At 40.9% G+C, this 21,575-nt stretch overlaps 1 protein-coding gene across 2 annotated transcripts; it reads right to left on the minus strand.

Moving 5' to 3' along the window:
* Positions 1-247: 247 nt before the first annotated feature.
* On the minus strand, positions 248-19,397 carry LOC100456312 (phospholipid-transporting ATPase ABCA3-like). Of its 2 annotated transcripts, none has more exons than XM_054534703.2 (6): positions 19,241-19,397; positions 7,153-7,340; positions 6,336-6,506; positions 5,729-5,910; positions 1,387-1,460; positions 248-989 (listed from the first exon to the last, which is right to left on the minus strand). In XM_054534703.2, exons 2-6 carry the CDS (start codon positions 7,287-7,289, stop codon positions 849-851), a joined length of 705 nt encoding a protein of 234 aa, XP_054390678.1. In that variant the 5' UTR covers positions 7,290-7,340; positions 19,241-19,397; the 3' UTR covers positions 248-848. The 2 variants fall into 2 exon arrangements, with proteins under 2 accessions (XP_054390678.1, XP_054390679.1); XM_054534704.1 differs by having other exon boundaries at positions 19,210-19,384.
* Positions 19,398-21,575: the final 2,178 nt, after the last annotated feature.

Here is a 21,575-nt window from a genome sequence, read left to right on the forward strand (position 1 = left end):
CTTTATAGACTCTCTTCATCTTGCAATTCTACAAGAACCATCCTAGCTGTCTATTAATCCTGAAGAGGTGCTTCGATTTCTCATATTATTTATGGGGGACTCCATCTATCTACCTAGGCAAGAATCAGAAGAAAATATCTCTGTGTCCCTCCCTCTCCACTTTATTTCTCCTTCTTCTTTATTAGAGGTGAGACAATCGTAGAAAAGAAAACATACTATTTTTAAATAATCCTTTTTTTTTCTGGTCATGGACCCCAAATGTTCTTGGTGCAAAAATTCTCTTTCAACTGAAGCATATGAACTTTATTTTGGATGTCTGAAATAGTAACCCAACTCAGCCCTCCAACATTGATGAATTTATATTAGATATATGTGTATATGCATGTATACCTGCACGTGTGTGTGAGTGTGAATGTGTGTATGTGTATATCCATGGGAAAGCTGATGTGATCCAGGCCTTATGCGCTTCTTATCCGTAACTCAACTGCTGAAACATAAAGCTCTTGTTCTTTGGGCTGTCCCATCTGACAGCTCCATCATTACCGGATCCTCCTGTTCAAATGTCCACAACACTCAGGAACAGGTTCCTGTCCCAACCCTGATAAATGCTGCTCTTTCATATCTCAAGGGGAGAAAATGGGAATTTCACCAAATGTCTTCAGATTTGAGCATGCTGGATACACAGGCCGCTCATCTAAATCTGCAATGAAGGGGACAAACTTTCTCCTTTGGGAAAATCTTTATTACATAAATATATTTATGCCAAGATATACATGCACAGGAAGATCCCCCTATGCATCCAGGTGTCATCTATGAAAGACACAAGGGTCACTGGTTGTAACTGAATCTCATGGCACCTCATTTTCATCATCACTGGATGATTTCTCTGGGTTAGCAAGGGTCAGGAAGACCTGTTCCAGTGTGATCTGACTGACAGAATAGTCTTCTAAATCGAATTGCTCTTTAGCTTGCTCCAAAATGCCAAACACCTTTAACAACAGCAACAAAAACATAGTTACTACTGCAATCTCCCCTTCAGCCCCCAACTCAGATAAGCCTCTCCTCCACTCCCCCAATTCCTATCAAGTGTATGTTGGAGGACAAAAGGCACAGAAGGGAGAGGTGAGAAGGTGGAAGAACAGAGAATTGAGAAAGTGAGAGGAGGCCATTCTCTGTTCCCATTCTCTTGATGGATATGGAGTAATAATGGAATTCAGGGGAAGAAATTGAAGCTATTAAACTCTAGGGGTGTTTGAAAAGCAACCTAATGGTGCTACTCCCCCAATAATGCCAGGCTCCCATTCCACATTCCCAAATCCCAAATACTCCCCATCGTTAGTGCTCTCTTAACATGCAATGTTAGAAGGGCAAGTTTTCTACCATCACCTTTCCCCAGCGACAGTCCTTGCTAGGAATGTAGTAGTTAAGGATCCCTTGATTTTCATGTTTTAAGACACTACCTAAGAAAGGAAAATAGGACAGGTGAATAATCTCACAGGCTTCATTTGAAATCGCCAAAATATTACTACATTTACTTAATTATATACTGTGGAGGGGTGAATAGAGGAGGTCAATACAAAAGGAGATATAACCCACTAACCCACTCTCTTTGGTATCCATGACATGGTTAATGCTTTCAGCAGATTTATTCCTCATGAAATCATCTTATTATGTGGAGTTCATAGCAATTATTGAGGGCAGGATTTGAGGTACAATAAATTATCAGCTGACATGCCCAATGTAAGAAAACTGAGCCTTGTAAAAGTCTAATGTTTGCAGAGGGACCTGATCCATGATGGCCTATTAGAAGTAGCTGCGGTTCACAGCACTCATGGAGAGGAATGGAGAGGGGTGAGTGAACTTAGTACCTTCGACTGACATATCCAGGTTCTCGCATTGGGACCCAGTAGGCTAAAAACTCGACCCATGGAGAACAAAGAAGAGCAGGGGGTGGAGATGGCCCACCAAAGAGCTAAACGAAGCCAAAGGAACCCCCACCCCTAGGCAAGAGAAGCAGCGAGTAATGGTGAGACCTTGCCCAGGAAACCATGCTTTTCCCATGGATCTTTGCAACCCACAGATCAAGAGATCCCCCCATGAGCCCACACCACCAGGGCCTTGGGTCTGATACACAGAACTGTGTGAAGTCTTGACAGAGCAGCCACTCAGGCACACACAGAGACCCAGGAGTTTTATATACTCCAGTCTTGGGATCCCTGGCAAGGTGGGAGGTCCATCTGTACATATCCCTAGGAAGGAAGCTGAATCCAGGGAGCCAAGCAGTGTCATTCTGCAGGCCCCACTTCCACGTCACATCACAAATTAAGACCTACTGGTTTGGAATCCCAGCCAACAAATGGCAATGAGTTAGAGTCTCCCTGAGATGGGTCCAAGTTCCTGGAGGAGGGGCAGCTGCCATCTCTGTGGTTTGGTCAACTCAGCTGCTTCAGCCTGTCAGCTTTGAAGAATACAGGCAGTCCGAACAAGGAAAGGTCCCACACAACACAGCACACCTGCTCTACCAATAAGCAGCCAGACTGCTGCTTTGGGTGGGTCCCTGATCCCTTTCCTCCTGACTGAATGAGACCTCCCAATAGGGGTCTCTAGCTACCTCCTACAGGTACATGTAGGCTGGTGACCAAAGGAGGGACTCCTCCCTAACTCATTCTATGAGGCCAGCATCATCCTGATACCAAAACCTGGCAGAGACACAACAAAAAAAGAAAACTTCAGGCCAATATCCTTGATGAACATCAATGCAAAAATTCTCAATAAAATACTGGCAAACTGAATCCACCCACACATCAAAAAGCTTGTCCACCATGATCAAGTTGGCTTCATCCCTAGGATGCAAGTTTGGTTCAACATATGCAAATTAATAAATGTGATTCACCACGTAAACAGAACTAAAGACAAAAACCACTGATTAGCTCAATAGATGCAGAAAAGGCCTTCGATAAAATTCAACATCCCTTCATGTTAAAAGTTCTCAATACACTAGATATCGAAAGGACATACCTCAAACTAATAAGAGCCATGACATGACATATGACAAACCCACTGCCAATATCATACTGAATGGGCAAAAGCTGGAAACATTCCCCTTGAAAACTGGCACAAGAACAACTGGCACAAGAATGTCCTCTCTTACCACTCCTATTCAACATAGTATTGGATACAGTATCTTGATTGGCAGGTTTTTTTCTCTTCAGTACTTTGAACATGTCATCCTACTCTCTCCTTGCCTATGAGGTCCTGGTTGAGACACCTACAGCTAGCCTTATGGAATCTCCCTTATACGTTATTTGCTTTTTTTTTTTCTCTTGCTGCTTTCAGATCCTCTCTTTGTGCTTGATTTTTGACCATTTAATTATAATGTCTTGATGTAGCCTTGTTTGTATTGAATCCGAATGCAGATATGTGACCCTCTTGTACCTGGATATTTATGTTTTTCTTAATATTTGGAAAATCTTCTGCTTTTATTTCTTTAAATAAGCTTTCCAACAATTTCTTTTTTCTTCTTCCTCACAAAATCTAATAATGTAAACACTGGCTCTTTTGATGCTGTTCTATAATTCCCATGAGCTTTCTTCATTCCTTTTAATTTTTCTTTTAATCATCTAACTGTATATTTTCAAAAAACCTATTTTGAGTTGACATTTTTTCTCTGCTTGATAAATTCTGCTGTTAATGCTTTCTACTGCATTCTTCATTTTATTCACTGTATATTACATATCCATGATTTCTGTTTGATTTTTTTAAAAAGTAATTTCAATTTCTCTATTAAGTTACTAGTCTGGGTCATTTATTGTTTACCCGATTTTGTTGAATAGTTTTTCTGTGTTATCTTGAGGTGTGCAGAGCTTTTTGTTTTCGTTTTTGTTTTTAAGATGGAGTCTTGCTCTGTTGCCCAGGCTGGAGTCCAGTGGCGTGATCTCGGCTCACCGCAACCTCCACCTTCTGGGTTCAAGTGATTCTCCTGCCTCAGTCTCCCAAGTAGCTGGGATTACAGGCACCCACCACCATGCCTGGCTAATTTTTGTATTTTTAGTAGAGGTGGGGTTTCACCATATTGGCCAGGCTGGTCTCAAACTCCTGACCTTGTGATCCGCCTGCCTTGGCCTCCCAAAGTGCTGGGATTACAGATGTGAGCCACTGTGCCCAGCCTATAGAACTTTCCTAAAGTGATTTATTGATCACATCAAATAGAACTCTTGATACAATAAGTCCTCAAAAATATTTGCTACATGAATGCATAAGTGAATATTCAACTTCTTAATGGACATACCCATCTACATGTGTCAAGGACACGCCGTAAACACTATGACCAACACTGAGGTGATAATTTTTCCACACAGCTCATTCTCCACATATGCTTGACCATCCATTTTGTATCTATTTTCTGATTTTCTTTTCTTTTTGCTTTTTTGAGACAGAGTCTCTCTCTGTCACCCAGGCTAAAGTACAATGGCATGACCTCTGTTCATTGGAACGTCCGCCTCCCCGGTTCAAGCAATTCTCCTGCCTCAGCCTCCTGAGTAACTGAGACCACAGGTACGTGCTACCATGTACAGCTAATTTTTGTATTTTTAATGGATATGGGGATTCATCATGTTGGCCAGGCTGGTCTCGAACTCCTGACCTCAGATGATCCGCCCACCTCAGCCTCCCAAAGTGCTGGGATTACAAGCATGAGCCACTGTGCCCAGCCCTGATTTTCATTCTTACTGTGTAATCAATTTTGCTATTTTCCATTGCCTAGGAGACAAATGTTCAACCCCTTAGCCTAACACACAACAGGAACTTCTGTGGTATTTTGCTCAGCCTACCAAAGTGGAAACTAAGATGAAAAACCAGAATTATTAAAAGCCTTGCCATTGCCCATGCTTTAGGTTAAGGAAAGAGAGATAAGACATCGAAATGGATGCTCTCTCTTGTACTGTTCCATGTAGGCAGAGAGGTGCTTACTGAATTTAGCATGAAGAAACGGCACTCAGAAACCAAACTACTCTTGAAAGGGGAGAAATACTAGTTCTTATTTGCATTTCAATACCATATCCTAGCTGAGACAGCAAAAGCATAAAGTTGCATGAGCAGTGTGAAGGAAAAAACCTTAAAATTTGGCATGAATAATCTGTAAAAATAATTGAGAATTATGCTAAAATAGGACATTAGATACATAATTTATTTTTAGTTTTTATTTATTATCATTAATTTTTTTAGAGATGGGGTCTTGCTCTGTCACCCAGGCTGGAGTGCAATGGCACAATCCTAGCTCATTGCAGCCTTAAACCCTGGGGCTCAAGCAGTTCTCTGGCCTCAGCCTCCCAAGTTGCTGGAATTACAGGCATGAGCTACTGTGCCCAACTAATTTATATGGACAGCACAAACATAAAACTGCCTTGTTAGGTGATGTAAGAGTTTGTGAGGACCTCTGCTTTTTGTGAAACTTAGCATAATCTGGCATAAGAGACTTACAGTATCAAACATTGCCAAAGGAGCATTATAGAAAATCAATACCTATCAATAACTCACAGAAAACTGGTATTGAAGACATAAATCATATGGATGGTGAGAACAACAAATATGATTTAACACATTTCTCAAACTCCTGAGCTCAAGTGACCTGCCCACCTCAGCCTCCCAATAGTGCTGGGATTACAGGCGTGAACCACTGCGCCCGGCCAGTTTAATACACTTCTGACAAAGGCAGCACAACTTAATTTACCTGGAAATGTTGTTGCAACATAACATTTGAAATCCTGTAATCTATCTTCAGTCTTGACCTTAACCTTCAGGATGTAAATGTTGCCAAACTTGTTCTTGAGATGCTGAGGGCTGCCCAAGCAAGTGAACTTCCCTTGCACCATGATGGCTAGATTGGTACAGAGGGCGTCACATTCCTCCATACTTGCAAAACAAAAGGGCAGAACATTGTAAGGGTAAAAATAAAAAGTTCTCTATTGGAAGACATTGTGTAGCTCAGTCAGAGCCAGAATTTTGTGACCCTATTTTCAATCAGAAGTTATATTTTTCCAATCATAAAGCACATAGATGGGAAGTGGGAATTTTTCAAATGAAAAAGAACACAGTGCCCAATTTTCAAATAGAACATCTTCTGAAGTCCTGTCTTTTCCTCACTTTTTTTTTAAAACTCAGTGAGGATTTTTAGCCATTTGATTTATTAGGATTAACATGAATCCTAATTCCTAATGAGGAGCTAACATACTCAGGCAAGTTTAGTGTCCAATATTATCCACTGGGCCTAAATAATTCCTTCTTATAGCCACTAAAACCCTTGCTAGCCTTCAACCAAGCCTCCCAATGAGCCATACCTGTGGGAGGTTATAACGATGGCTTTTCCACTTTCACGTGTCTTTGTCACCGTGTTCCAGAGCAGGCGTCTGGCTACTGGGTCCATGCCAGTTGATGGCTCATCCAGGAAGATGACTGAAGACCTTCCCATTAGGGCAATAGCAGTACTCAGCCTACGTTTGTTTCCTCCACTTCATGGCCAAAGAAGGAGAGAAAAAGTGAGAGAAAAAATGGCTATACATATCAGCTATGTATAGGAAAGAGTTAGTACAAATTTCCCAAATGCTGAGAGTCTCAGCAAACACTTAACATGGATGTCCCAATGCTGATTATATGTGACTTTGATTAGGTAGCAGACCCAATTACAGACGTGTATATCAATTCATTTTAATTTGAGATATAGAGGAGTGACTTTTATGTAATTGATTTTGGCAGCATTATCAGTGGCATTTATTTACCCATGTTTTTAGAGTGTTACGGTTTCCAAGGCACATAAATCACATCATAATTCAAAGGGCCTGCATTCCTCCTTACTTGGTAGACAAAGAACTATAGGGACACTAGGAAGAGAAGACATTCCTTTTTTTGAGGTTCAGAGGATATAGTTCAAATAGAACCAAGACTTTGGGTTTCATCTCTGCAAAGGGAAGATGTGGCACTGTATTGATTTCAGATGCCTTGTTACTGGCATCTGAAGCCTAGCAGAACATTAGATAGTTTCACAAGTAGGTAATTGTGGGAAGAGGAGCTTAGGTGGAGCTGTAAGCTTCATTTCAAACAGCAAGAACCTCAATATTAGCAGCATCAACAGAAAAGAGCAGTAGCATAGTGACTTACCTGTAGGTGTTGATAAGCCTGTCAGCATGAGACTCCAGTTCCAGTGAATTCAAACATTTGTTCACATACAGCCCAATCTGGGGCTCAGAGACTCCCCATATTCTGGCATACATAATCATTATTTCCTGAGCAGTCATATATTCCAGCAAGGCATGAAATTGAGGACAGTAGCCAATTCTTGACCTCACCTAATAACAAAAATTGCCTTGAGTAAAGAGCCAAGTCAGCCATCCCACTCTACATCCATGGATGAGATGGCAAACCTGCAGTCCTCCAAGCCATGCTTCTAAGAGTCCTACCAAGACTATGTTTTTCCTAAAGGGCTACAAAATTACAGCTGTCAGACCTATTGTAGGACATTGGAATAATAGCTTCTGTAATTCAGTTTTAATGATCTTGGGGATAAAGAAGTTAGAAATAAAATTCTAGAGCCACACAATTTGGAGGAGTATTAGAATATGAGATGCTCTTCTCATTAACCAGGAACTCTAAGGAGCATGGCAACCATGATGTTTTGGCTTTGTTTAACCTGTAGAGCCATATGTATATCTTGTTCCAGGGTAAGGCTGAACCAGAAGCAAAGCCTTTCTGCATTCATCCCCAAATCAGAGACTGCAATAACTGTTGCTTCACCAATTAGTCAAACCCTTCTGTTGATTTACACTGAGGTGCACATAGCCTAAGAGCCAGAGAAAAAGGCTATCAATTTAAATTAAATTAAATTACTAATTAATTTACAGTGTTTCCAAACTATTAATGCCCCCTAAACTCCTGGCATGGCACAAGCTCCTGCCCCTCTATTTGAAGTGACAGGGGCTTTAAAGGACTAGCTCCCTTTACACACCATCCTTCATTTTTCTCATTTTCCTCTTTTGGGATTCATATATTAAGTATTAGGGCATTAAAACACAACTGTATATATAAAGAAAAATATAAAGTAACCACACATGCTCAGGGAAAGACACAGGCTCAGAAAATGCCTGAGAAGAACTTAGTTTCACACCCCAGGCTGATCCTAAGCACAGAGACAGCCTACAACAATCCAAAAAACAAAAACAATAAACAAAAAGTAACAAACAACAGCAAACCTAGGAGAATGAGGAAAATATAATTTCCAGAATTACCACTTTATTAGAGTCAAATGTCCAGTTTTTAATAAAACTCAGAAGCATACAAAGAAACAGGAAAGTATGACCCATCAAAGGATCAAAGGAAAAAAAAATGAATGGAAACTGTACTGAAAAAGACATGAGGGCAGATATACTAGAAAAATACTTTAAAATACTGTCTTAATGATGCTTTAAAAACTAGAGGAAGATGTGGAGGAACTCAAGAAAATGATGTACAAACAAAATAGCAATATCAATAAGGAGGTAGAAAACTTTAAAAGGAAACAAAAAAATTCTAGAGTGGAAAAGTACGATAACTCAAATAAAATATTAACTAGTAGGATTGAAAGTCATGTTTGAATAGGCAGAAGAAAAAGTTACCTAACTTGAATATAGGACAATGGCAATTATTGAGTCTGAGGAACAGGAAGTAAAAAGATTGAAAAAAGAAAAAAAAAAAAGATCAAAGAAACATAAACAGAGCCTAAGGGACTTTTGAAACACCATCAAGTGGACTAATATATACATTGTGGTATTTAAGAAGGAGAAGAAAGACAAGGGCAGAGAGATAATTTGAAGAAATAATGATTGAAAACTTTCCAAATTTGATGAATATAAACATCCAAGAGCCCAATGAACTCTAAGTAAAATGAACTCAAAGAGACCCACACCAAGACATGTTATTATCAATTCGGCAAAAGCCAAAGACAGAGAGAGGATCTTGAAATCAGGAAGACAGAAGCCATGGATCACGTTTTAAAAAAGTCTCTGAAGATTATCAGCAGATATCAGAAGCTTCGGCAGCCAGAGGCAATGGGCTAAACCAGAAGCAAAGCCTTTCCCCATTCACCCTCAAAAGTGTTAACAGAAGAAAACGGTCAAACAGAAATCTTGTATCTGGCAAAACTATTTCAAGAGTGAAGAATAAATTAAGACATTCTCAGATAAATGAAAGTTGATGGAGTTTGTTGTCAATAGAACTGTCCTGAACGAAATGCTCAAGGAAGTCCTACAAGGTGAAATGAAAAGACACTGGACAATAAGTTAATGCCATATGAAGTAAAGATCTCAATAAAGGTAAATACATAGGGAATTATAAAAGCTAATCATATCATAACAAAAGTTTCTTACTTTACATTTTGTTTTCTATGTAATTTAAAATTTTAATGCATTTAAAATAATTATTTATGTTTTGGGCACATAGTCTATAAAGATGTAATTCTGCGACATCAGCAACTGAAAGGGGTGTAAAGGAGCAGAGTATTTTTACGTTACTGAAGTTAAGTTGATATAAATCCAAATTAGTATTATAACATTAGTATATTAAATGTAATCTGTCTGGTAACTACAAAGAAAATAGTTATAGAATATGTACAAAAGAAAATGAGAAAGGAATTTAAATGTTTTACTACAAAAAACTCAACTAAATACAAAGGAAAATAGTAATGCTGGGCAGGCATGGTGGCTCACACCTGTAATCCCAGCACTTTGGGAGGCTGAGGCGGGCAGATCACTTGAGGTCAGGAGTTCGAGACCAGCCTGGCCAACATGGTGAAATCTGTCTCTACTAAAGGAAAAAAAAAAAAAAAAATTAGCCTGGTGTGCTGGCACCAGCCTGTAATCTCAGCTACTCTGAAGGCTGAGGCAGGAGAACCGCTGGAATGCGGGAGGCGGAGATTGCAATGAGCTGAGATTGTGCCACCACACTCCAGCATGGGTGACAGAGTGAGACTCAGTCTCAAAAAAAAAAAAAAAAAAAAGTAATGCAGGAAATTGGGGATATAAAAGCTATAAGGCATATAGAAAAAATAGCAAAATAATGGAAATAAGTTTCTCCTTATAAGTAATCACTTTAAATAAAAATAAACTCTCCAATCAAAAGACAGAGATTGGCAGAATGAATTAAAAAAAAATGACCCAACTAGAAGCCATCTCCAACAGACTCACTTAAGATCCAAAGACATAAGTAGACTGAAAATGAAAGGATGGAAAAAAAGACATTTTATGCATTTAGTAATCAAATGGGGTGTAGGGGTGGCTACACTAATATCAGATAAAATAGACCTTAAATCAAGAAAATTTAGAAGAAGCAAAGAATATTACATATTAATAAAAGGTTCAATTCAGGATGAAGATATAAAAAGTAAAAACATTTACACACCTAATAGCAGACCATCAAAATAGATGAAGAAAAAACTGACAGAATTGAAGAAACAATTCTCTAATAATAGTTGGATATTTTAATATCCTACTCTCATTAATGGGTAGAAAAACCAGACAGAAGATCAATAGGGAAACAGAGACCTTAAATAACACAATAAACCAATTAGATCTAACTAACATATGCAGAATGCTAATCAACAAAAACAGAGTGCACATTCTTTTCATATGCACATGGGACATCTTCCAGGATGGACCATATTTTAGGCTACAAATTAAATCTCAGTAGATTTGAAAAGATAAACCATCTTTTCCAACCACAATTGAATGAATTTAGGTATCATTAACAGGAGAAAACCTGGAAAATTCACAAATTTGCAGAAATTAAACTATACACTCTTAAACAACCAATGGCTAAATGAAGAAATGATAAGAGAATTTAGAAAATGCTTAGAGATGAGTGAAAACAAATAAAACACTACACAAAAACTCATGGGACTCAGCAAAAGCAGTGTTCAGGAGGAAATGTATAGCTATGTTCTGTCCTTGGAGCCAATGGTCAGTGTTGCCCCAAAAGTGGTGGCGAGGAGTTCTTACAATGGACTGCCCCACATCACCCTGAGGTAGGGCCAATTGGGATTCCAAAGAAAGAAGCCCTAGATAACAGTCCAAAACATTTGTTAGAAAAATTTACATACAAGAGTTGTGGTGTCCTTGTGATGGATAGTAAGAAAGAAGATGTTCTACCTGGGTACGGCTATAAGGAGGGAGTTGGTTTACAGAGTGTTTAAAGAATTTGGCTCAGGGCCAGGGCTACTTTCTATGTGTTTAGCAAGATGTTTGACCTTTCAGTTTTGGGCAACAACTTAAACAACCTTATCAGTGTCTTGGAATGTTCCTTGGCACCTTCTGGGCCCTGGCTTGGGTCTAAGCCTGGAAGGGAAGGCATAAAGCTGGCCCTGAGCAGCAACTCAGGTTGGTCAAGGCACTCTGTGTTTTCTCAGTCAGGACAAAGATAGAAAACAGGGGGAACTGGGGGCCATGCAAGCTATACATGCTTACATTAAAAAACAAAGAGACAAAAATAAACATGGAAACCAGCTGTGTGACTCCTGGATGTAAGTCAAGTTTCCATTGACTCTGGCACCATGAAAAAGTGATGAATTCATATAGCCCTTGCTACTTCTACATTTAAACAAGCAGTGCCACCCCTGTATTTAAAATTAGATCTGCCAATATCTCATGAGCCATAGTTGCTGCTCAGCATGTCTCTGAGTGGGAAAAACCACCAAATATCAAGCACAAAGTTGATAGATATGCATAGATTTGAACTAGTTTGGTCACCATTATGGCCTTCTATGTAATACCTTCACAGCCCTGACTAGGAGTTCTATTTCCCTATCCTCCCATATCTAAATGGTGCTGGAGACCAAGTCGTCTCTTGTCTCTTGACTCTACTATAACCACTATAGCAACCATCCCATTTTTTTCTCCAGGCAGAGAAAGACAATACAATAACAATGACAAAAAAGGGAGCATCCTAGCAAATTATAACCATGATCCAGTTTTATATCCCTGAAGATTCACTCAGTCAGATTGCTTGGACCCTGACTTCTATTTGGAAGAGATAGTTGCATTTGATATGGAGTCAGATCTCATAGTTAACAAAGATTCTAAGAAGCTTAGTGGTAATGTTGTGGCACTTTCCAAGTTAATCAAAGTGAGTTTTTCTATGGATTTATCTCTTCTCTGGATTTATTTTATTTTCCTCTTAATTTTTCTTGAATTTTTATTCATCTATTCTGTTCATGTTGTACAAGGTATAGGGAAATATGTGTAACAGATTGATCTATTTTTTTCTTTAAAAAATCAGTTACATTTCTGTATACCAACAATAAAAACCCCCAAAAGGAAATAAAGAAAACAATTCAATTTATATAGCATCAAAAAGAATAAAATGCATAGGAATAGACTTAGCCAATAAGTTAAAAGTCTTGTACACTGAAAACCATAAAAATTGCTGAAAAATTAAAGAAGATATAAATAAATAGGAATACATCCCATGTTCATGGATTGAGAGACTTACTATTGTTGTTACAAATAATCTACAGATTTAATGCAATTTCTATCAAAATCCTGATAATTTTTCTTTTTGCAGAAGTAGAAAAACGCTCCTAAAATTCATGTAGAACCTTCAGGGACCCAAATGGCCAAATCAATCTTTTGAAAGGAACGATGAAATTGGAAGATTCATACTTTATAAATTCAAAGCTTACTGAAAAGTTTCAGTAATGAAAAACTGTGTGGCATAAATACAGACATATAGATCAGTAAAATAGAACAGAGACCCAGAAATAAATCCTCAGGAAATGATCAACTGAATCACACATGGGTGCCAAGACCATTCAATAGGGAAAGGACAGACTTTTCAACAAACGGTGTTGAGAAAACTGGATATTCACATGAATAAGATTGATGTTGGATCCTTACCTTACACCATATACCATAATTAACTCAAAATGGATCAAAGACCTAAACATGTGAGTTACATTATAAAACACTTAGAAAAAAAATAGAGGAAAAACTTCATGACATCGAATTTGACAATGATTTTGTGGACAGAACACCAAAATCACAGGCAATAAAAGAAAAATTAGATAAACTGAACTTCAAATTAAAACACTTGTGCACCAAAGGACACCAGAAAAGGCAGAAAAAGCTTCTTTCTAAGGTTACACCCTCTCTTCCAGGTGGCATGTACAGCCAATGACTGGCAGATGCAGAGATACAAAGGTTAGTGACCGTGTTTCAATTGGGGTACTTGTGAAAGGCCATCTTGCTGCAGAGTTCTCAGTAAAATGGAGCAAGGCCTCAGGTACAAGTGAATTGCAGGTCATCTTCTCCTTCTGCCCAGACTTGCCATCCTTATGCCCTTACAGCACCTTGTCTGGCATATGTTAGATGTAATGGGAAAAAATATTTACAAATCATGTATGAATTAATATCCAGAATATATAAAGGATTCCTCCAATTCAACATCAACAGAAACCAAATGACCCAATCTAAAATCGTCCAAATGATTAATATAGGCACTTCTCCAAGAAGATACACAAATGGCCAATAAGCACATGAAAAAAATGCCCAACACCACTAATTGTTAGGGAAATGCATATCAAAACTACAAGGGGATACCACCTCACAGTCATTAGGATGGCTACTATTAAAACAAAAATTAAGAAGAGTTAGTGATTATGTGGATAAATTGGAACTCTTGTGCATTGCTGGTGGGAATGTAAAATGATACAGCTGCTGTGGAATACAGTATAGAAGTTCTTATGAAAATAATCATAGAATTACTATATGATTCTGCATTCAACCTATAGGTATGTATCCCAGATAATCAAAAGCAGGGGCTCAAACAGATATTTGTATACTAATGTTTATAGTTGCATTATTTGCAGGAGCCAAAAGGTACAAACAACCCAAATGTCCCATAAATGGATGAATGGAAAAACAAAATGTTGTATACTCATACAAAGGAATATTATTCAGCCTTAAAACAGAATGAATTTTTTTTTTGTTTTTGAGACGGAGTTTCACTCTTGTTGCCCAGGCTGGAGTGCGATGGCACAATCTTGGCTCACTGTAACCTCCACCTCCTCGGTTCAAGCAATTCTCCCACCTCAGCCTCTCAAATAGTTGGGATTGTAGGCACACACCACCACACCTGGTTAATTTTTGTATTTTTAGTAGAGATGGAGTTTCACCATGCTGGCCGGCCTAACTCCTGACTTCAAGTGATCTGCCTGCCTTGGCCTCCCAAAGTACTGGGATTAAAGGCACGAGCTACTGCTCCCAGCCAAACTGAATGAAATTCAAATACGTAGGTGAACCTTGAAGGTATTGTGCTAGGTGAAGTATATCAGATACACAAGGAAAATTTTATGTTATTCTACTTACATGAGGTACCTAGTATATTATTATCATGACATACATAGGTAGTCACTATCAATATTTTAGTGTATGACACTTTAGTGTTTTTTCACCCTGGATGTGTATACATGTGTGTATATACGTAAACAGGTAAAATTGGAATCACAGTAGCCGGGTGTGGTAGCCCATGCCTGTAATCCCAGCTCTTTGGGAGGCGGAAGCAAGAGAATCACCTGAGGCCAGGAGGTCAAGACCCACCTGGGCAACATGGCAAAAACTACATCTCCACTAAAAATACAAAAATTCATTGGGCAAGGTGGTGCACACCCGTAGTCCCAGCTACCAGGGAGGGCTGGGTGGGAGGAGTGCTTGAGCCTGGGAGGTGGAGGCTGCAGTGAGCCGAGATCACACCACAGCACTCTAGCCTGGGTGACAGAGCGAGACTCTGTCTAAAAAAAAAAAAAATGGAATCACAGTATTTTTAAATTTCTACCATTATCATTCTATAAAATATGATTGAGATTATAGTGTACACTTGATCTTAGCCAAAAGATCCAGAACAACAGCTCACACTTTATATTACAATTTGTATTCTACTTTTCCTGATATTTTGATTAAATTGTGATATGTTTTCCCTATGACATTTCCCTATTACATTTCTTTGTAAACATCATTTTAAATAAGTGTACAGTGTTACATTGCAGGCATACCGTAAGTTTAGCCATTTCCCTTTTGTAAGATACTGACCCTTTTCTAATTTTTTCTACAGTTTACATAAATTGTAAAAAAATATATATTGTGTGAATGTATTTTTAGTAATTCAAATATTCCTTCGGGTAGATTTCCATGAGTTGAATTTTTAGATCCAATAGATGTATTTTTTCTTTTTTAAATTATAAAATATTTTAATGTAGAGATAATTACATGACAAAGATCCCTAAATGCATCAACCGTCTTTTAAGGGATACGCACCCTTTTATTTATATATTATGTCTGTAAGATTCATCCATTTTGTTGGTAGTAATTTGTTTTTTTGTTTTGTTTTGTTTTTTGTGAGACAGGGTTTCACTCTGTGGCCCAGGCTGGAGCGCAGTGGCACCATCACGGCTCACTGCAGCCTCCACCTCCCATGCTCAAGTGATCCTCCTGCCTCAGCCTCCTGAGTAGCTAGGACTACAGGCACACACCACCCATGCCTGGCTAATTTTTGTATTTTTTGTAGAGAAGGGATTTTGCCATGTTGCCCAGGCTGGTCTCGAACTCCTGGGCTCAAGCGATTTGCCCACCTCAGCCTCCTGAAGTGCTAGGATTACAGGTGTGAGCCATTGTGCCTGGCCAGTAGTTTGGTCTTCTTCATTGCTGTGCAGATTCAGTTGTATGAATATAGCATAATTTTTGTCCATTCTATTATTGATAGACATTTGAGTTGTTTTCATTTCTTGTCATTATGAGTAAAGCTTTTAACATTGGTGGACACAAGTATGTATTTCTCTTAGGGATATATCCAGGAATAGAATTGCTGCCAGACAGAAAAAAAAAAAAAAATATTTGTAGCTTTAGAGGGTATTGCCAGTTTTTTTTTATTTCTTTCTTTTTTTATTTTGAGACAGTCTCACTCTGTCGCCCAGGCTGGAATGCAGTGGCACAATCTCAGTTCACTGCAATCTCCGCCTCCCGGGTTCAAGCGATTCTCCTGCCTCAGTCTCCTGAGTAGCTGGGATTACGGGCATGTGCCATCACACCTGGCTAATTTTTGAATTTTTTTAGCACAGACGAGGTTTTGCCATGTTGGGCTGGTCTCGAACCCCTGACCTCCGGTGATCCGCCCACCTCAGCCTCCTAAAGTGCTAGGAATACAGGCGTGAGTCACCATGCCCAGCCGTTATCTCTCATTTTCTAAAGTGGTAGTACCGTTTTATACTCCCAACAGCAATAAATTGTAGTTACATTCTTACTAACTGCTAACTCATTTATTTACTAGCATCTGGACTAACATTTGGTATTGTCAGTCTTTTTAATTTTAGTCATTCTGGTAAGGGTGTAGTGCCCACCAGCCATCTCCAACAGATTTTAACATATATGCTTCAGATCTCTTTTAAGAAATATAAATTTAAATATTCATTGGTGAATCTAGTAAAGGACGTGTGTGTGTGTGTGTGTGTGTGTATATATATAGTATATATATACACACATATACAAGAAAATAACATATACATTATATAAAATAATGTATATATACACATACTGTATACATACACACACACAAATTATATATATATATATATATGTATGTATTTTGGAGACGGTCTCACTCTGTCATCTAGGTTGGAGTAGAGTGGTGTGGTCTTGCCTCACTGTAGCCTCAACCTCCCAGGCCCAAGCATTCCTCCTACCTCAGCCTCCTGAGTATCTGGGACTATAGGTTTTTGCCACCACACCTGGTTAATGTTTTATTTTTGTAGAGACAGAAACCTGCTTTGTTGCCCAGGCTGGTCTCAAACTCCTGAGCTCAAGGATTCCTCCCACCTTAGCCTCCCAAAGTGCTGGGATTATAGGCATGAACCACTGCACCTGGCCAAGGTCTATATTTTTCTTATTGTACTAATCTTGCAACTTTTCTGTAGATTTAAAATTTTTCAAAATTCTGTAAATAGTTTAAAAATATATAAATTTTAGATATAGCTGAAACCAACTACTTACCCTTTCCCAGCCTCCCAAAGTAATTACTATCCTGAATGTAATGTTTATTGTTTTGTTTTGTTTTGTTTTTGAGACAGCATCTCACTGTCACTGAGGCTGGAGTGCAGTGTCGTGATCTCAGCTCACTGCAACCTCTGCCCCCCAGGTTCAAGTGATTCTCCTGCCTCAGCCTCCTGAGTAGCTGGGATTACATGTGCGCCACCAGGCCCGGCTAATTTTTTTTTTTTTTTTTTTTTTTTTTTTGTATTTTTAGTAGAGACAGGGTTTCACCATGTTGGCCAGGCTGGTCTTGAACTCCCGACCTCAGACTAACCATCCGCCTCGGCTTCCCAAAGTGCTGGGATTACAGGTGTGAGCCACTGTGCCTGGCCTGGTACAACTAATTTTAAAAGCAGGTTGACACTCTAGTCCAATTGGCAGATGTGCATACCCCATGCCATTGTAATTTTTTCCCCTAGAAAAACTCCTATTCAGTCATACAGGGAAATGAGTATAAAAACATTTGCTGCTGCCATGTTTGTAATTGTGGACAATTGGGAATAATCTTTATACCTCATCAATGAAAAAATAGACCAATTATGGTTAATTCATGTAGAATACTATACAGTAGACTATGAACCAGAGTTACATGAATCAACATTCGTATTTCTCAAAAGCATAATGTGGGTCAGGCATGGTGGCTCACGCCTGTAATCCCAGCACTTTGGCAGGCTGAGGCAGGTGGATCACTTGAGCCCAGGAATTCAAGACCAGCCCGAGCAACACAGTGAAAACCTGCTCTGTCTTTTTAAAAGAAAAGCATATTGTGGAACAACAACAGAAAAAGGCAATTTGCAGAATTATGAAGTATGATATCACTTGTATAAATTATAAGAAAATGTTAAATAGTGCTATTATATATAATTTGTAGAGCTATACATATATACCTGAGAACAATAAACATTACATTCATGCAGCCAGGCACAGTGGCTCATGCCTGTAGTCTCAGCACTTTGGGAGACCAAGGCGGGCAGATCACTTGAGCTCAGGAATTGGAGACCAGCCTGGCCAACATGGTGAAACCCCATCTCCATTAAAAATACAAAAAATTAGCCGGGCATGGTGGCACGCCTGTAGTCGCAGCTACTCAGGAGCTTGAACCCGGGAGGTGGAGGTTGCAGTGAGCCGAGACTATGCCACTGCACTCCAGCCTGGGTGACAGAGAGAAAAAAACAGTTGTACCAATTTATACTCCCACTAGCATTAGATAAGAGTTCAAATTATGCGAGGCATGGTGTCTCACATCTGTAACCCCAGCATTTTTGGACTCTGTCTCAAAAAAAAAAATCCACATCTTTTACAACACATGATTGTTAGATTTTTTAGTTTTTGCCTATCGGATGATATATTCTTATTTACATTTTCATTTTCCTTATTACTAAGGGGGTTGAGCAGCTTCTCACATTAGGCCTTCCTCCTCTGCCCACATGACATGCCTATTCATATCCCTTCCCTGTTTCCTACTGGGAAATCATTTTCTTTTTTTCGTTTCTTTTCTTTTTTTGAGACGGAGTTTTCCTCTTGTTGCCCAGGCTGGAGTGCAATGGCATGATCTCGGATCACTGCAACCTCCGCCTCCCAGATTCAAGAGATTCTCCTGCCTCAGCCTCCCGAGTAGCTGGAATTACAGGCCTGCGCCACCACAACTGGCTAATTTTTGTATTTTCAGTAGAGATGGGGTTTCACCATGTTGGCCAGGCTAGTCTCAAACTCCTGGCCTCAAGTGATCCACCCACCTCGGCCTCCCAAAGTGCTGGGATTACAGTCATGAGCCATCGTGCCCAGCCACTGACATGGTGTTTTCTTTTTTTTTTTTTTTTTTTTTAAAGATAAACCTCTGGGGTTTCTGGAAAGTAAAGCCCCGTGCTCCAAACAGCTCTGCTATACCTGTGTGCAAAATATTTTCATCTCTCTCTCCCCCAAGTGCATGCAAACACATATGGAACTGACATAGGCATCCACTGTCCCACTTCAAATTACACAGACGCACACGACAGATATTCTCACAGAAACGCAGTCAGCCAAGCCCAGAACCCATAGATCTAGGTCCACACTCACGCCTCCGCATGCTCCCCAGAAAGATGGATGCATCGCCCGCAGATAGAGATGGGCTCACCAATCCCACTCAAAACCCGCAGCCCGCTTACAGCTCGCAAGCCGCCCACAATGCCAGCCCCATAGCAAGCATCACTAGGGGCTCTGGAATAGGCAGGCGCCTTGTTCTCACTTCCTTTGGGTTGGTTTTATTTTAGTTGTTTTGTTTGTTGTTGTTCTTAGAGTTACCACCTGCCCCTCTGTCTCCCTACCCAGCCCCCAAGAATCCCCACCAAGCCTCCACTGCGCATGTGCCGTGCATCCCTCCCCCTCCTGGGTAACAGTAGGCGCTCCCGGGCGCTGGCGGCGGAAGAGATGGAGCCGCGGCGTCACGGGCGCCCGGCCCCTTAAAACGCTGCTGGCTGGAGCCACCTCCCTCCCTGCAGCCCGCAGCGGGGATGGAGTAAAGGGAGACCCGTCGACCTGGCCACGGGGATCAGCGATGGAGTTAAAGCAATCTTTGTCCACCCATCTGGAAGCCGAGAAGCCTCTGAGGCGCTATGGGGCGGTGGAGGAGACGGCTTGGAAAACGGAGGGACTGGGGAGAAGTGAGTACTGGGGCGGGGGGCCGGGGACAGCTGGGGATCCGTGCGCCTGAGCGGGTGGTCGCGGGAGCGCGAGGAACGCCAGCAGTGGACCCAGGGAAGCGCCCCCGCAGCGGGGCTGGCAGCGCAGGGGGATACACAGCTCTGCGCAGCGACGCGCTCTCCCTGCGAACAAAAGGGGGGACCCTCCGGGCTGAGTCTCACTGGGGGGGTTGGGAGATGGCCAGGCAGCTAAGGCAGGAGCCTGGACTCGACTTAGGAGTCCCGGATCCGTCAGGTCGCAGCTGGTCCTGTGAAGTCGGGTCTCTCCCACAGCCCAGGGAGGAGGATCCTCTCTCCGCCTGGGATGCGCCAGGGCGCTGGAGACGCAGGACCGTCCTGGAAAGCGCCCACGTCCCTGGAGAGGGGGGAGTGTCTGCTGGGTTTCCGCTTGCTTTCCTACCAGCTGAGTGAGGTTTCGGAGTGCACCTGAAATTCCCAGCTTTTTCTCCCCCGCCTTCCTTGGGTCGGGGTGGGAGGCTTGGGGCGGCAAGAGGGTCAAAAGACGAACCATGCACACACCGTTCTCCTTTCTCTCTTGACTCGATTAAAGTCTGCTTGGGGACAACCCTAGAAGGCAGTTTTGAAATAGACCGGCCGTATTTATTTACTGGTTTTCTCTGCGGTGTTTGGATGTCAACATTTCTAAGTAAACGAAGGATTTTTGTGTTTCATTAATAGGATACAATAGTTGAAACTCCTGCCCTCAAAGTGTAGAGGCAGCGTCAGGGGCTCCAGGGTCACTGGAGGTCCCTGCAAACCCAGGAGCTCCCCAAAGCCGCTGCTTTCACATGGCTTGCCCACCAGGCTGGGAAGGAGAGGTCCTTCTCAGGGACCCTGCAGCTTCCTGCCTCGGCTCTGGGTCACTGCTCTGCACTCTGCCCCAGCACGGATCTCTGAGCGGTGTAGGGCTAAAGTATTGTGAATGTGATCTTATTCTGTCCTCACCTGGTGGAGAATTGTGTGTGCGCGCTCTCTTTCTCTATACCTGTAATTATGGATTTAGAAAATCTTCCTAGAAAGGCTCAACTGTGTTCTGATTCTGACGGGTTGAAGTTGAAATCACAATCCAATGTCTTAGTGGTTCATCTGCTAGGATGGATGTCATAGCACTGCCAACCTCTTTCCTTTTCTCTTTTTTTCTCCCTTTTTAACCTTGATCCTTCTTTCTAGTTCATCCTTTCAAGACCCAATGACTTGGTGCTTTGGCATAACATCAGGGCGTCAGGGCTGAGGGTCTCTGTTTCTTTCTTTAATTTTTAGGTGCACATAGTGGGTGTCCATACTTATGGGATACATGAGATATTTTGATACAGGCATACAATGTGTAATAATCACATCAGGGTAAACGGGGTATCCATCACCTCAAGCATTTATCCTTTTTTTGTGTTACAAACAATCCAATTACACTCCTTTTTTTAAAAAGCCCAGCTGTGTGACTAATTATACTCTTTTAGTTTAGCTTTTTTTTTTTTTTTGAGACGGAGTTTCGCTCTTATCGCCCAGACTGGAGTGCAATGACAGAATCTCGGCTCACTGAGACCTCCGCTTCCTGGGTTCAAGCGATTCTCCTGCCTCAGCCTCCAGAGTAGCTGAGATTACAGGTGCCCGCCACCATGCCCAGCTAACTTTTGTATTTTTAGTAGAGATGGGGTTTTACCATGTTGGCCAGGCTGGTCCCGAACTCCTGACCTCAGGTGATCTGCCTGCCCAGACCTCCCAAAGTGCCAGGATTATAGGTGTGAGCCACCGCACCTGCCCTCTTTTAGTTATTTTTAAATGTACAATAAATTGTTGACCGTAG

Source organism: Pongo abelii, chromosome 18 (assembly GCF_028885655.2).
Source record: "Pongo abelii isolate AG06213 chromosome 18, NHGRI_mPonAbe1-v2.0_pri, whole genome shotgun sequence".
Taxonomy (NCBI): Eukaryota; Metazoa; Chordata; class Mammalia; order Primates; family Hominidae; genus Pongo; species Pongo abelii.